Here is a 16727-nt window from a genome sequence, read left to right on the forward strand (position 1 = left end):
CGCAGCGGTCTAAGGCACTGAATCAAAGTGCTAGAGGTGTCACTACAGACCCTGGTTTGATTCCAGGCTGTATCACAACCGGCTGTGATTGGGAGTCCCATAGGGCAGCGCACAATTGGTCCAGCGTCGTTAGGGTTTGGCTGGGGTATGCCGTCCATTGTAAATAAACATTTTGTTCTTAACTGACTTGCCTAGTAAAATAAAGAAATAACTGTATCTTTAAGGCGAGAACGCGCAGGCGGCGTGCAATCTGCAAAGCGTCCTTTTGGTTTCCAAGGGAACCCTCGAAGAGATCGCGGATAGTCGGGAATTAGATTTAGATTCTTTGTATGGTTCTCTGACAATATTTTAAACCGTTGAATGGGAGATTTATCATGACTCAAGACTTTTACTAATATCCTCTGACAACTATTTACGGTGCTTTAGAGGTAAGACATGCATTGTCTTTTTTTATTCTCAAGTATTTATGTCAGCTCCAGAGGGGTATTTGACAAAAGACTGCTTGACTGATTGTGCTAAATGTAACTTTATATTCTACCGCCATTTTCCGAAGTATGAGCACATTGAGCAGCTTTGTGAGCAGCTTTGTTGAGCACCATGAGGCTTTATGGGCAGAATGTTCCATTTACCCTTATGAAAATAAGTTGTTTTCCAATCAAAAGGATTTTATGCATGCACCTGTCTAATGCATATTTGCTAGCTGTCTGAATGCGAGTAACTTAGTTATAGCTAAATCATGTATCAGTTACAGAAGTGAAATGGGAAGGACTTTGTTCAGACTTATGTCATAATCTTTAACTTGTTAGCTAATGTATTTTTTTATTCTTACCAAATGAAGGTTATTTGTGCAGGGAGTGCACAGTGAAGCTTTTGAAGAGCGATTGTTTATTTTAATTTAATTTAATTCAAAAGGTGATTCCCAACCTTTTTTGGTTACTGAATCACATTTTTCTCAGTCCGGAGAACCCACAAAGTACTTCCTCGTGTGCATTTTACCAGTAGGCCTATGGTCTTTTGAGTCTTCCCAAGTACCCCCTATGGCAAGGGGAGGGAAAGTAAGCCACGCCGGGCACTTCAATCTAGCCCGCAATACATAAAAAAAATGTCGTGGTATCCAATTGGTCTTGTCCCATTGCTGCAACTCCCGTACGGACTCGGGAGAGCCGTGCTTCCTCGGAAACACGACCCAGCTTCTTGACACAATACACGCTTAAACTGGAAGTCAGCCGCACCAATGTGTCGGAGAAACACCGTACACCTGGCGACCGTGACAGCGTGCCCGGCCCACCACAGGACGACGCTGGGCCAATTGTGCGCCGCCTCATGGGTCTCCCAGTCACGGCCAGCAGTGACACAGCCTGGGGTCGAACCCTGGTCTGGTCTAAGGCATTGTGATGCTGTGCCTTAGACCACTGTGCCACTGTGCCACTAGGTACAATACATGTACCTCCAGGGGTAACCAGTAGACTGATCTGGTCTACCATCTGATCTGATCTGCTAAGGCTATTATAAATTGGGTTTGTCTACATTTTTCTAATTGTGTAAATGCATTGCCATCAACTTMAGCTGAATTTTTCACCATGCCATTGAAATAATGTTTGTCTGCTCTGCTTTGCCCATCAGATCAACTATTGAATGAGTGTATAAGAAGTCTGCTGCTGGTAGAGAGATGGAGAGTGACTCTCACACACTGCCACTCCTCCCTATATCTCTTCCTTATCCCGCCACTCTCTACCACTGCCTGCCTTTCTCTTCCTCTCTTTTGCAAACTTCTTCCACTGTTCATGTTTCACTCCCTCTGTCTCCTCTATCGATCCCACCATCCCCTACTTCACTTTGTCCCACAGCCCCAGCTTCAATTCACCTCAAGACTGAACCTCTCTCCCCTCTTTTACACACCTTGTCCCCACCTTTGTTTCTTGATGGACAAAACTTACACTGCCTAAACTCTCTAACCACATCTGAAGAAGATGACTTGACCTGCCTCAACTGGCTGCATCAAAGAGGCAACTTGCTTCCCCTGCAGCCCCTGCCCAAAACAACACCACTGCCTCAGCTGGAGCCCCAGGATCCCATACCTACCCCAAACCTTCCTCCCTCCCCATCCAAGCCCCCTTACTCCTTTAGCAGTCTAATCTTCATGGCGATAGAGGACTCGCCAGACAAGAGGCTCCCAGTAAAGGGCATCTATGAATGGATAGTGAACAGCTTCCCCTACTACAGAGCAGCACCTGGGGGATGGAGAAACTCTGTTCGACACAACCTGTCTCTGAGTAAGAGCTTCCGTCGGATTCACAGGGACAAGAGCCAGGTGAGATGTGTTCACTGGTTTTCAATGTGTCAGTTTGCATGGTCTAGTTTTTGGGTTGAAATGATGGTGTTTAGTGATATTGAAGATTGTGTATGATTTCTTTTTCAGTTGGTGGGGAAGGGCTCACTGTGGTGTGTGTGTCCAGAATATCGACATGCTCTTCTGGAGGTGCTCAGGAAAGCGCATTATTACCACGGCACCAACAGTAACTTACTAAACAACCCTGCGTTGTGAGTATGAACAAACACATTTGCAGTTTAGTTCAGTGTTAAATATCATGACCAATTTGCCCAAAGACTTGTTGGTTAATGAATGTCAGTTAATGATTTGTCTTACAGTAGTAGACTTATCACAACCCAGTCAGACCCRTACCAGTAGTCCAACTAACTGTATTTGTCATCCCTCTCTGTCCTGTGTGTCCGTGGAGCAGGTTGGAGGGAGCTGATTACGAAGTATCRATGGTGTATGACACTGTGGAGATCTCAGGTTAGCCCTCCTCCATCACTAAGCATGTCAGCCTCATAGATCTTGATAACCATGCTGAACTTTGGGGTAAACTACAGCCCCTGACAGTATTGTAGTGCCTCTTACAAATGTTTTTTTTAAGATGTCAGTTTCCTCTTAATTTTTCATTCATAGTTTAATCTAAATACTTATTTTCAATTGAGGAACAATTGATCTATCTATTACGCCTTAACTCGTCTGCTGATTAAAAAATAAATAATCCTAACCCTTTCTCTGCATMTTGCATGGTTGGTGAGTTTGTGTGCTGTTGTCTTGACAACAACCTTCTATTGCCTTGGCAACCTATAGCCATAGCAACATGCTGGCTCAGTTCTTTATGTCACTCTCTTTTAGTGCAGTGCTTATGTAAAACTGGTTTTGGCCAATGCCAGTAATTCCCTACATTCCACTTAGATTGTCTACAGGGTATACACTGTAATGTAGTGATGGGTGGAAGAAATTGATAGTTACATATTGCAATGTTATTTTGGATGATATTATATCGATACTTTGACTCCAAGTATTGATTTGTAAAATATATATATATATATGAGTACCAGTCAAGTTTGGACACACCTACTCATTCCAGGGTTTTTCTTTATTTTTTACAATTGTCTACATTGTAGAATAATAGTAAAGACATCAAAACTATGAAATAAAACAAATGGAATCATGTAGTAATCAAAAAAGTGTTAAACAAATCAAAATATATTTTATATTTGAGATTCTTCAAAGTAGCCACCCTTTGCAGCTTTGCACACTCTTGGCATTCTCTTAACCAGCTTCATGAGGTACTCCCTGGAATGCATTTCAATTAACAGGTGTGCCTTGTTAATTTGTTGAATTTCTTTCCTTAAACATTTGAACCACAGAGTCTCTGGGTTCGCGCCAGGCTCTGTCGCAGCCGGCCGCGACCGGGGTCCGTGGGGCGACGCACAATTGGCTTAGCGTCGTCCGGGTTAGGGAGGGTTTGGCCGGTAGGGATATTCTTCTCATCGCGCTCCAGCGACTCCTGTGGTGGGCCGGGCGCAGTGCGCGCTAACCGAGGGGGGCGGGTGCACGGTGTTTCCTCCGACACATTGGTGCGGCTGGCTTCCGGGTTGGAGGCGCGCTGTGTTAAGAAGCAGTGCGGCTTGGTTGGGTTGTGCTTCGGAGGACGCATGGCTTTCGACCTTCGTCTCTCCCGAGCCCGTACGGGAGTTGTAGCGATGAGACAAGATAGTAATTACTAGCGATTGGATACCACGAAAATTGGGGAGAAAAGGGGATAAAATTTAGAGACAAAAAAATACAAAAAAATACAAAAAACATTTGAACCAATCAGTTGTGTTGTGACAAGGTAGGGGTGGTATACAGAAGATAGCTCTATTTGATAAAAGATCAAGACCTTATATTATGGCAAGAACAGCTCCAATAAGCAAAGAGAAACGACAGTCCATCATTACGTTAAGACATGAAGGTCAGTCAATCTGGAAAATTTCAAGAACTTTGAAAGTTTCTTCAAGTGCAGTCACAAAAACCATAAAGAGCTACGATYAAACTGGCTCTCATGAGGACCGCCACAGGATTGGAAAACCCAGAGTTACCTATGCTGCAGAGGATAAGTTCATTAGAGTTACCAGCCTCAGAAATTGCAGCCTAAATAAATGCTTCACATATTTCAAGTAACAGACACATCTCAACATCAACTGTTCATAGGAGACTGCAGGAATCAGCCCTTCATGGTTGAATTGCTGCAAAGAAACCACTACTAAAGGACACCAATAAGAAGAAGAGACTTGCTTGGGCCAAGAAACACGAGCAATAGACCGGTGGAAATCTGTCCTTTGGTCTGATGAGTCCGAATTTGATATTTTTGCTTCCAACCGCTATGTCTATGTGAGATGCAGATTAGGTGAACAGATGATCTCCGCATGTGTGGTTCCCGCTGTGAAGCATTGAGGAGGAGGAGGTGTGATGGTGTGGGGGTGCTTTGCTGGTGACACTGTCAGTGATTTATTTAGAATTTAAGTCCCACTTAACCAGTATGGCTACCACAGAATTATGCAGCGTTACGCCATCCCATCTGGTTTGTGCTTAGTGGGACTATCATTTGTTTCCCAACAGGACAATGACCCAACACACCTCCAGGCTGTGTAAGGGCTATTTGACCAAGTCAGAGAGTGATGGAGTGCTGCATCAGATGACCTGGCCTCCACAATCACCCAACCTCAACCCAATTAAGATGATTTGGGATGAGTTGGACCGCAGAGTGAAGGAAAAGCAACCAACAAGTGCTTAGCATATGTGGGAACTCCTTCAAACGGTTGGAAAAGCATTCCTGGTGACTACCTCAAGGTGCTGGTTGAGAGAATGCCAAGAGTGTGCAAAGCTGTCAAGGCAAAGGGTGGCTACTTTTTTACCTTGTTTTTGGTTACTACACGTGTTATTTCATAGTTTTGTGTCTTCAATATTATTCTACATTGTAGAAAATAGTAAAAAATAAAGAAAAACCCTTGAATGAGTAGGTGTGTCCAAACTTTTGACAGGTGAGATATACAGTACCAATCTAAGCACAATATCCCATAATGACAAAGTGAAAAATTTGGGCAAATTGATTGAGAATGAATTACAGAAKTATATTTTTTCCATAAGTAATCACACTCCTGCGTCAAACTTTGAAGCGAAATACAGCTTTGAGTCATCTTGGGTATGTTTGTATCAGCTTTGCACACCTGGATTTGGGGATTTTATCCCATTCTTCCTTTCAGAGTTTCTTAAGCTCTTAAGTTAGATGGGGAGTGGTGGTGAACAGCAATCTTCACGTCTTTCCATAGATTTTCAATAGTATTCAAGTCTGGGATTTGGCTGGACCACTCAAGGACTTTAACATTCTTGTTCTGAAGCTATTCCAGCATTGCTTTGGCTGTATGCTTGGGGTCATTGTCCTGTTGGAACTTAAATCTTCGCCCCAGTCTAAGGTCGTTTGCACTCTGAAGCAGGTTCTCATCAAGGATTTGCCTGTATTAGGCTCTATTCATTGTTTCCTCTATCCTTACCAGTCTCACAGTCCCTGCCGCTGAATAGCATTCCCATAGCATGATGCTGCCACCATCGTGCTTCATGGTAGGGATGGTGTTAGATGGGTCATGAACTGTGCCTGGTTTTCTCCAGACATAGCGCTTTGCATTCAGGCCAAAGAGTTCAATTTTTGTCTCATCAGACCAAATAAGTTTTTGCTTGGGAGTCTTTCATCTGCCTTTTTGCAAACTCTAGGCAGGCTGTCATGTGCCTTTTTCTTAGGAGTGGCTTCCATCTGCCAACTCTCCCAAAAATCCCAGATTGGTGAAGAGCTGTAGAGACTGTTGTCCTTTTTGCGGGTTCTCCCTTCTCAGCCAATTAACTCTAGTTCTTCTTTCCCGGTTCCTTGGTTGGATGGCCAGCTCTAAGCAGAGTCTGTGTAGTTCAATATTGTTTTCCATTTCCCAATGATAGAGACCACTGAGCTCTTGGAAACCTTCAACACTAGAAATAGTTTTATACCTTTCCCCAGATGGATGCCTCATCACAATTCTATCTCAGAGATCTACGGAAAGTTCCTTGGACATCCTGGTGTAGTTTCTGCTCTGACATACGCTGTCAACTGTGGGACCTTATATAGACAGGTATGTTTCTTTCTAAATCTGTAGATCAGTCTAATGTCCACCCCCTGCCAGGTCCAGAAGTGACCCAGCATCCGTTTGGGCCTCAGCATCTTATTTACATAAGTATTCAGACCCTTTSCTATGAGACTCGAAATTGAGCTTAGGTGCACCCTGTTTCCATTTATCATCCTTGAGATGTTTCTACAACTTGATTGGAGTCCACTTGTGGTAAATTCAATTAATTGGACATGATTTGGAAAGGCACACAGCTCTCTATATAAGGTCCCACAGTTGGCAGTGCATGTCAGAGCAAAAACCAAGCCATGAGGTCGAATGAATTCTCCTCAAAGCTCWGAGACAGGATTGTGTCAAGAGACAGATCTGGTGAAGGGTAACCAAACATTTCTGCAGCATTTGAAGGTCCCCAAGAACACAGTGGCCTCCACCATTCTTAAATGGAAGAAGTTTGGAACCACCAAGACTCTTCCTAGAGCTGGCCGCCCGGCCAAACTGAGCAATCGGGGGAGAAGGGCCTTGGTCAGGGAGGTGAACAAGCACCCATGGGTCAGTCGGATAGAGCTCCATAGTTCTTCTGTGGAGATGGGAGAACCCTCTAGAAGGACAACCATCTCTGCAGCACTCCACCAATCAGGTCTTTATGGTAGAGTGGCCAGACGGAAGCCACTCCTCAGTAAAAGGCACATGACAGCACGCTTGGATTTTGCCAAAAGCCCCCTAAAGGACTCTTAGACCATGAGCAATAAGATTCTCTGGTCTGATGAAACCAAGATTGAACTCCTTGGCCTGAATGCCAAGCGTCACGTCTGGAGGAAACCTGGCACCATCCCTACGGTGAATCATGGCGGTGGCAGCATTATGCTGTGGGGATGTTTTTCAGTGGCAGGGACTGGGAGACTAGTCAGGATCGAGGGAACAATGAACAGAGAAAAGTACAGAGAGATCCTTGATGAAAACCTGCTCCAGAGCACTCAGGACTTCAGACTGGGGCGAAGTTTCACCTTCCAATCGGACAACGACCCTAAGTACAAAGCCAAAACAATGCAGGAGTGGCTTCGGGACAAGTCTCTGAATGTCCTTGAGTGGCCGAGCCAGAGCCCTGACTTGAACCCGATCGAACATCTCTGGAGAATAAGGCTATCTCATTTTATAATAAGGCTGTAACGTAACTTTAATGTGGAAAAAGTCAAGGGGTCTGAATACTATCCGAATGCACTGTTTTGTTTTGTGAGGAACATGTTTGGAACATCAAATTGCAATAAAATGCAGGATTGAATCACAATACATATAGAATTGTGAAAATCGCAATTGTATCATTACCTTAGTATCATGATAATATTGTATCGTGAGGTCCCTAGCAATACCTAGACCTACTGTAATCTCTTTAAACTGTTCAATTGTTCTACTGTATAGGACACTATTATAAACAATTGCACATCAACCACATGGATGTTGATGTGCCACATTTTTCAATGTACAGTATAAAAACTATTTTGGGTCTCTCTCACACAGATTCCCTTTGTCAAACTCTCCTCCTCTCCTCCCCCTCTACCCCAGCCTTGACCTTAGACAACCCACCTCTCTCCTCAAATCCACCTTGCCCTCTGACCCCTGACCATGAGGAGATGGTCAACATGGAGGCAATGGAATATGAGGAAGAGGTTGGTGAGGAGATGGAGAAAGACCCCCTGTCAGACAGTGGCTACATAGAGTTACACTACTACCAGTATCACCAGTACCAGTATCTGGTCCTGCCCGGGGACACTGAACTGGATCTGGAGACCGTAGAGATCCTGCAGCTGGATGTTGAGGCCCAAGAGGCTGCTGGGTCACTTCTGGACCTGGCAGGGGGTGGACATTAGACTGATCTACAGATAAGGACAGCAAGTGTGGTCTAAACAAATTGACCAATAGACTGAACTACACTGTGATGTAAGGAGATTATGTGCAACCTGAGTAATATAAATTGGCAATATGTTGCTGTGTGCTGACATTTTGACACTGCCTGAGATTTGATTTGCTGTCATAAAGTGATATACTGTAGCTACTATGATTGCACATCCAAGCCACCCTACCTGATGCATGTGAACACATTTAAGCCACTCACCACACGCATTGACATATACCAGACATTGTCATATGCTTTTGGTATAAATTGAGGAAAACTACTGACACTGTACTGATAAGAATCAATACCTCTATATTTTGATGGAATACTACAGATGAATGATAACATGAGAAATCTACTGCCAATTAATCCACTTTCAGATTCAGGGGACAAAGGAAGTTATGTTCAATTCTGAATCCTGAATCTGATTTTATAATAATCTCTTTACCAGGTGCATCTTTTATTGAACACTTACTATTGTGCAGAATTTATTTTATAGGCTATGTCTATGTTTAGAAAGAAACATTAGACATGTGTCATTCATTCAACTCTTTTTCATTTCATAATTCTATTAACAATAAAGCACCAAAATCTTATAGGAAATGTTCATATTTTTTCTGCAGGAATGCAGTGTTCAAACGTTTTATCATGTACATCTTTTTCAAATACTTTATGGCAATCTATCAAGGAATCAAATATTTCTATATTTTATATTTCTAAAGATCTTTGCATTCCTTGGATTCAATGTYCAGACTGACACCCTAATTAGTGGGGAGACATTTGACTGGAAATAACAAGTAACCGAAATAAATGCACATTTTTATTTGTGCCCGTCTAGGTATTATGTCAAGAGCCAAAGCGCAAGATTAACATGTTGAAACAATCATAGCTATGTAGGAAAGTCGATTTTGGGTGTGGTGTTGATGGCATAACCACACTTTATATTCCGCGTTCGTAGCACTTCGATAAAACTACATTTGCCATCATCATTAGCGTAACTGTTATCGCCTGGAGAATCTTGGTAAATGTAGTTTAACTACTTCCCGGGATTACGCCATTGATCAACACTAAAACTACAAGGCGATCGGACACGGAAGTGACAATTCGTAGTTGGAAAGTTTTCATGGTTGCAGTGTTGTTATTTTTCTGACTCATAGCTATCTAGCTTGTTCCTGTGAAATTCGCTCATTTGGGATACCAAAGGTAAAACAGTGTTTCAGTTAATAAATCACGACTGTTCATGAACAGTAAACTATCGTTAACAATTGTGAGAATGTTTTTGTTAGCTAGTTGCTTTTAGCTCGCCGAAAAAAAGCATCGCTAGTTGGGGCGTGCGGTCAGTTACGTTAGCTAAAATATTGTACTATGCCGTGTCAACTAGCTAGATTGCTGAATAATTTCACTTTCCAACTAATGCCCTCAATGTATCAAATTGTTATTGATTTAAAGTAGGCATGAACTGTTGTCTAGACTCTGGTAGTAGTATAAAAGGAGTGTGAAATTGTTTGGGCCTTTCTATGTACTGTTAGCTAGTTACACAGATAAGCGAAACCTGTTTCAGTCATGCATATGCCTTTGTTACTCTGTACACTGCCTGTCAGACAGTCATGGTACCACACCTTCAGAGCACCGGTCATAATTGCTAATTGGCTATCTTGTCTATGACAGGAGTAATGTAATAGTGTGTGAGCACATTCATTTTATTCTGATCTAAGAATGTCTAGTAAGGTGGGATATTGATGTAGCTTCCAACCAGGTAAGGAATTGTAATGTTGTGTTGATCGATATAGCCCTATTTGCCTTTTCCCCCCTTTCAGCAAGGGTGGCTACTAGCACTGCAACAAAGAGCCTCATTGAGAGGACTAAAGGAATCTCCGCGTGGATGTGGAGCATGCATTAGCTCGCAGCAGGGTTGATGTATCACACATTACTTAGACACAGTCCTGCACATAGACCAACATTGTCTAATGATTTAAAGAGTATCTGTGTATGAATAATTTCTCATTGGGTTTTCCTCATGGGGAAAAAAAAGAATACAAATTCTATGTTACTCTGTCTTTCATGGCCTCAGTTTGAGCTTGAATTGTTTTTACAAGGAGTGAGATGACATGTCCAAATATAATGGCATAACAAGTTACCAGAGTTGTAACACCCAGTAGTTATACAGTATCATCAGTGTTGATATCAGCTTGATGTGAGACAGGCCTACATCTAACCGACACTAACATGAAACAATTCACGCCTCAGATAAGTACCTACATATAAGTCAAAATGTCATGTCTGTCCTGTCACCCACAGGGAGCAATGGGGAGTGAGCCAGGTCCAGTCCAGATTGTGACAGTGTGCAAGAAGGATCACTCCTTTGCCTTGGACACAGAGGCTTTAGGACGGGTTCTGCTTGCACCGGAGGTTCGGGATAAACATGTGGTGGTGCTCTCGGTGGCCGGGGCCTTCCGGAAAGGCAAGAGCTTCATTCTGGACTTCATGCTCCGCTACATGTACAGGAAGGTCAGTGTTTCTGAAAATGGAACATGTACAGCCACACTTGGTTCAAAGTTCAGTATGTCATTCGTTTTATATCACATACCATCTCTCCCTGTGATGTGAATTGTTTCCTGATATCAGACTTAATCCCAGGGCTGCTGACCAGTCAGTAATGTGTAGCGACGTCTGTATTCCTCCAGAAGCATGGTGAGGAGTGGCTGGGTCAGGAGGATGAGCCCCTGACTGGGTTCAAATGGAGGGGGGGCTCAGAGCCAGAGACCACTGGCATCCAGCTGTGGAGTGAGGTCTTCCTGGTGGAGAAGAGTGATGGGATGGAGGTACTGACTCCAACATTCAAAACTATGCTCCTTGGAATGATTGTGCAAAAAATTGATATGGGCATTGGAACACAAAAGTATGCAAATTGTTATGTTTGTGTTGGTATAATGCATTTGATTGATGGATTGATTTCTGCCCCCTATAGGTGGCAGTATTACTGATGGACACCCAGGGTGCATTTGACAACCAGTCCACCGTGAAAGATTGTGCCACAATCTTTGCCCTCAGTACCATGACCAGCTCAATACAGGTGGTCTGCTATGCACTCATGTAATTTGTTATAATTGGTGTTACTTTTTAAAAACATTTATGTAATATGGTTGTGATTGTTTTGTCTCTCTTGCAGATCTACAACCTCTCACAGAACATTCAGGAAGATGATCTGCAGCAGCTGCAGGTCCGTCTTCCTCAGCAGTAACATGTTTGCCTGGCTGAAACGACAGACTCTTGCTGACTCTATTCTCGGGAGGCACTGTAATGTTCCGATAATGAAAGGGMCTGTGCTCTTACAGTGGTTGGTTCTCTGGGTCTCTCTCACTGAAACACCCACACACACAGCCCTCCAGCCCCCCCACCTTGCGTGGCTACTTATACGTTTTTCAAATCCAAGCAGCAAGAGGACTCAATCAGCTTGATTGCTCAAATCTGAGTTCTAAAACTACTGTAAACGTTGGACTCAATGAGGGTTAAAAAATAAACAGGGTATTCAGACCTGTGACCAGTGTGTACACAGCTCACATTGTGCCATGTGGTTTGGTGTCAGACAGACTAACATGTTCTACCTGTTCCACAGCCTGAGAGCATTGCTCCCCAAGGGCATGGAAATATCAGGGAATTGAAAAATCTGTCACGGGTTTTGGATATCAATGTGCTCATTCAAAATTTAGAGAATTTGAATGTACCTAAAGTACATTTTTGTCATTTATTATTTGATTTCCTCTGCATAATGAAGGACATCCTTTATGTTTTGTCTTCTTCCAGCTGTTCACAGAGTATGGACGCCTCGCCATGGATGAAATCTTCCTGAAGCCATTTCAGGTATGAGAACCAAAAGTCATATAAATACAAAGCAATTGGTTATTTAGAATCTAGACCAATCAACTTTAAGTTCCTTTTGACTTTGCTTGCTGCTTAGGGTATAATATTTGCTAACTAAAAGTGCATTATTATATGTGCCTTGTTTTTAATATATATTGGTRGCTCCATTCTCCCATTTTCTCAGTCTCTGATGTTCCTAATCAGGGATTGGAGCTTTCCCTATGAATATACATATGGTCTGAAGGGAGGCAGTGAGTTCCTTGATAAACGTCTACAGGTACTAGACCCTTTTTATGGTACAATTTGAAATTGTTGGTGCTGCACTGTGTAAGACGAGAGAGTACATTTTGCCAGGTTTAAGTGTGCATTGGTGATAGTAACCAGTATTTGTGATGTTGTGCAGGTGAAAGAGACCCAGCATGAGGAACTACAGACAGTGAGGGAACACATTCATTCCTGCTTCACCTCCATCAACTGTTTCCTGCTACCACATCCTGGGTTGAAGGTGGCCACCAGCCCCGCTTTCAAGGGCCAGCTTAGTGGTATGGTTACTCCTTGTCCATCTTGTTAATCCATCTAATGATAACCACCTGAGTGTCTGAGGAAGAAACTTAATCGGTTTCAAACCTGTGTGTCAGATGTGGCTCCAGAGTTTAAAGAGGGGCTTCGCAACCTCATCCCCACACTGCTGCATCCAGACAACCTGGCTGAGAAAGAGATCAACGGCAACAAAGTCACCTGCAGGGGCCTGCTGGAGTTCTTCAAGGTGAGACTGTGTTTTTAGCCCTCTGAGGTTCCTGACTGCCAGGTTTGTATCATTATGTTGTGTTTGACAGTGGAATGTTTGATTTCAGGCGTACATCAAGATCTACCAGGGTGAAGACCTACCACACCCAAAGTCCATGCTGCTGGTACACACCCATTTATCACTTAGATTTCAGCATTACACCTCTTTGAGAGATGTAATGTAAATGCTGTATTGCTCTTCCAACAGACATGTTCATATTTGAGGAGGTTCTTAAGTCTTGAGTTTTTGTTGAATGTCACTATTCCACTGCCAGTAAATGTACATTGCATCTCTCTCACACAAGGCCACAGCWGAGGCCAACAACCTGGCAGCCGTGGCGGCAGCCAAAGACCAGTATTACAAGAACATGGAGAAGGTGGGTTTGCGTTCTTGGCAAAGAAAGCTATGTGCATTTTTTCATCTGAAAGAATAATTAATCTTAACACTTAAGGCCTTGCATTCTGTATTAATCTATCGTCCTAAAGGTCTGCGGGGGAGACCTTCCCTATGTGGCTCCTGCCTCTCTGGAGGAGAAGCACCACTTCTTCCTCCAGGAGTCCCTCCATGTCTTCTCCTCCACCAAGAAGATGGGAGGACAGGAGTTCTGTGACCGCTACCAAGACCAGCTTGAGGCCGAGTTGGTAGAGCTGTGGCAGTCTTTCAGAAAGCACAATGAGGTAAGAGAGACTGACTCACAACCCAGTGGTATCACTTGGCACCAGATCCATTTTTGTCAGTAAACATTTTATTTTCCATTTTAAATTTACTGTGGATACATAAAAGYTAGAATTATTGAAGTTAAGTTTACAGATAAACATTTTGATTAATAATTAATTTTATTTCTCTTTGAAAGTCAAAGAATGTCTTCACTGCATTCCGGACGCCTGCAGTGCTGTTTGTCCTTGTGTGCTTCCTGTACGTGCTGTCAGGGCTATTGCTCTTCATCGGCCTGGCTACCATTGCTWTTGCATGTGACTGTGTCTTGGGCCTGGCCATGGTRGCCATGCTCACCTGGGCCTTCATACGCTATTCGGGAAAATACCGGGGGCTGGGGGGAGCCATCGACCAGACGGCAGGTGTCATATTGCAGCAGGTGAGAACATATTTTGAATTGTAGGTGTGGGTGGGACATGAGACAAGGCCCATTACAGTTGGTGCACAGAGTATGCAGTTGGACTGTAAAAAAAATAGCTGGCATAGTTGTTTGTGAACTTTTGGTAAGAATCAAAATGTCCTTAGAAGTAATTCAAGTACCCTTATTTAAATGTTTCATTCAATGTAATTTAATTATGTCCTTTTCTTTCAGGCCACTGTGGTGTTGAATAAGTCGAGGCCAGCGGTGGCTAAGATGAAGAAATCCAGCTAGATGGCCTCTTTATCTCATTGCAATACAACATGCACACATCCCAGCACTAAAGCCTTACCATGCTATCACATGGAACCGACATATAGCACTGTCAAGGTGCAGTTACAACACCAACACATGATTACAATGGCAGTGGGAGGTCAACATAATGCACATACACCAGCATTTTTTCAATCGCACAATTTTACACTACATCACTCTATCTACATCAAGATGAGACCATATAGTCTTACAGAGTATCTGGGGCAAAGGTGCATTATCTCATACCCATGGGGTTGTTTAATCCTCTGGACCTATTTTTAACACTGACTGACACTGCCATTCGCACACTCCTCCTTGTCTGTAAAGACAACCCAGTGATGTTTACTTAGACACCCTAGACCCAAGTAATGCATTGTTATTGGACATGCCATGGATTTCAATGCATCATAATCTATGTATCCTTTGTGACCAATGCTTATTACTAAGAGGCTTGCATGGAGGCTTTTAAGTCAAATTAGACTAGAGCAGTTTATCCTCCTGATGGAATTGAACTATGCTATGCTGTGCTGTAATGGGGTATACATGTAGCCAGATCTTCTTGACTTTATGCTGGTCTCTTTGTACCGCTCTGTGGCCTTCCATCCCATTCCCAGTTTTGCAGCATGCTCCTTATTTGCTTCCCCTTATCCATGTCAGGGATTCCATGTTGTACTGTTTTTGCTTTTGTGTTTTATTCCAGGCTTGGAATCATACTGTAATATCTCTCATTTTATGTTTTTACAAGCCCACTTTAGAGGCACCACTGTTCTCCCTTGCAACTTGACCAAAAATGTCTTGCGTTACTTCTGACATTGAATGGTTGGTTGAGAAATGTTAGTTAAGTGGCACTTACTTGATGAATGAATGCTCCAAAGATATATTATCCATATTATATGTAAGATTTTGCTATACAGAGGATCACTTGAAATTAGATTGTGATCATTTGAGAACTTWAAAAAAAATCTGGATGAGGTTAACTGGTTTGTGTGTAAACAAGTGATGGGTAATATGAGGCCCTTGGTCACCTGTCAGCCAAAGAATTACCCATAAGCATAGGGGTACAATGAAAGGCAAGAGACCTTACTTGTCCTCAGAATCCAAATAATTATACATAGTTCTAAAAGTTGTATTGTCTCTGACATTKTTTTTGTACATTCCATGTCTATGTTCCATTCCATTGTTGAGGCAAACAATTGGAGGTGTTTTCCGCATTTACTATTGCACTCTCCCTCCTCTCTGTACTGTTACGTTTTAACTCATTCAACAAATAAAAATATACATTACAGTAGATGCATGAAATTCATTGCTTTTTTAATCATCTTTTGCAGTATTGTTTTGTGGCCTTGGTAACTATGTTTTATTTACATTTTTTAGAATAAGTATTGCTTAAGCCAAATAAAATGCAAAAGACCTGTACGTTTGGTTGAGTTCTTGACGAGTTCATATACCTATTTCACTATAAATTGGATATATATATATATATATATATACCTATGTCAAGCCAAAAACGTTTTTCATTAAATTATTCTGTTGTTCCTTTTACTGAGTGGGTCAGAATGGAATGGATATAGGCCTACAGAAGATTGATGACATTATTGATATTATGAAGATAGCAATCTTATTGCAGTCTTTTAATGGTGATGAATCAATCACCTCTTACTGTTAGTTGGCATCAAGCAGGGTTATTGAATTAATTCATAGGGTGGGCGTGCCAACGGACAGGTTTTTGTGTTGTACACTGCTTCGTTGTAACCGAATGAAAAGGGGTTATTATCCATTCATACTCCAGTGGCGGAGCCGTTCCCTCTTTTTATTTTGTCTTTGTCCCTCCTACTTCCCCCCTCTTGCTGTCACTCCTTTCTATGCTCCACAATGCTGCTCCCACCAGTATGTACTGCGCAGTGAAATTTGCTATAGCGAAAATCATGTCCTTGTTTCCTTATATGGTGATCGGCGTCGCGGGCTGCCTTGTTGAACCGAGGCGCGTGCACTGCCGCCACCACCATTCGCTTCCATATTTGGAAGTGAGTTCAACAATCCTTGTAGAGGGGGTGTGGTGAGGCGAGAAAGAGCAAATGAGACCGAATACTGAGTTATTGTGGATCCTATACCATGATAAATAATTATTCTCGTATCTGAATAGCATACGTGTCCGTAGTCTTATATTGTACTCACAGAATCACTGTGATGCAGGGCGAATGTTTCCCAAAATATTTTTTCAAGTGAATGTCAGTGGCCGGCCTCAGGCATAAAAGCAACAACATGCAGCATCTTTTGAGAATTAAGGGATACTCATCCTCGCATCCGTGCAATTCTAATTTCATAAAACATGAAAATAGACTTCTATT

General features: G+C 42.6%; 2 protein-coding genes across 4 annotated transcripts; both read left to right on the forward strand.

Annotated features, from left to right (window-relative positions):
• Positions 1-8940, forward strand: LOC111965694 (forkhead box protein N2-like). Of its 2 annotated transcripts, XM_023989916.2 has the most exons (5): positions 1-428; positions 1624-2311; positions 2420-2541; positions 2742-2797; positions 7969-8940. In XM_023989916.2, the coding sequence occupies exons 2-5, from the start codon at positions 1670-1672 to the stop codon at positions 8316-8318; spliced, it is 1170 nt and encodes a 389-aa protein (XP_023845684.1). In that variant the 5' UTR covers positions 1-428; positions 1624-1669; the 3' UTR covers positions 8319-8940. The 2 variants fall into 2 exon arrangements, with proteins under 2 accessions (XP_023845684.1, XP_070300294.1); XM_070444193.1 differs by having other exon boundaries at positions 1-2311; positions 8014-8940.
• A 506-nt stretch (positions 8941-9446) lies between these two features.
• LOC111965696 (atlastin-3) lies at positions 9447-14941 on the forward strand. Of its 2 annotated transcripts, none has more exons than XM_023989922.2 (14): positions 9447-9547; positions 10643-10852; positions 11029-11166; positions 11313-11417; positions 11514-11564; positions 12149-12205; positions 12390-12482; positions 12609-12747; positions 12844-12971; positions 13060-13116; positions 13297-13368; positions 13478-13669; positions 13846-14085; positions 14299-14941. In XM_023989922.2, the coding sequence occupies exons 2-14, from the start codon at positions 10649-10651 to the stop codon at positions 14356-14358; spliced, it is 1536 nt and encodes a 511-aa protein (XP_023845690.1). In that variant the 5' UTR covers positions 9447-9547; positions 10643-10648; the 3' UTR covers positions 14359-14941. The 2 variants fall into 2 exon arrangements, with proteins under 2 accessions (XP_023845690.1, XP_023845691.1); XM_023989923.2 differs by having other exon boundaries at positions 9464-9547; positions 11032-11166.
• Positions 14942-16727: the final 1786 nt, after the last annotated feature.

This window comes from Salvelinus sp. IW2-2015, linkage group LG6.2 (genome assembly GCF_002910315.2).
Source record: "Salvelinus sp. IW2-2015 linkage group LG6.2, ASM291031v2, whole genome shotgun sequence".
Lineage (NCBI taxonomy): Eukaryota > Metazoa > Chordata > Actinopteri > Salmoniformes > Salmonidae > Salvelinus > Salvelinus sp. IW2-2015.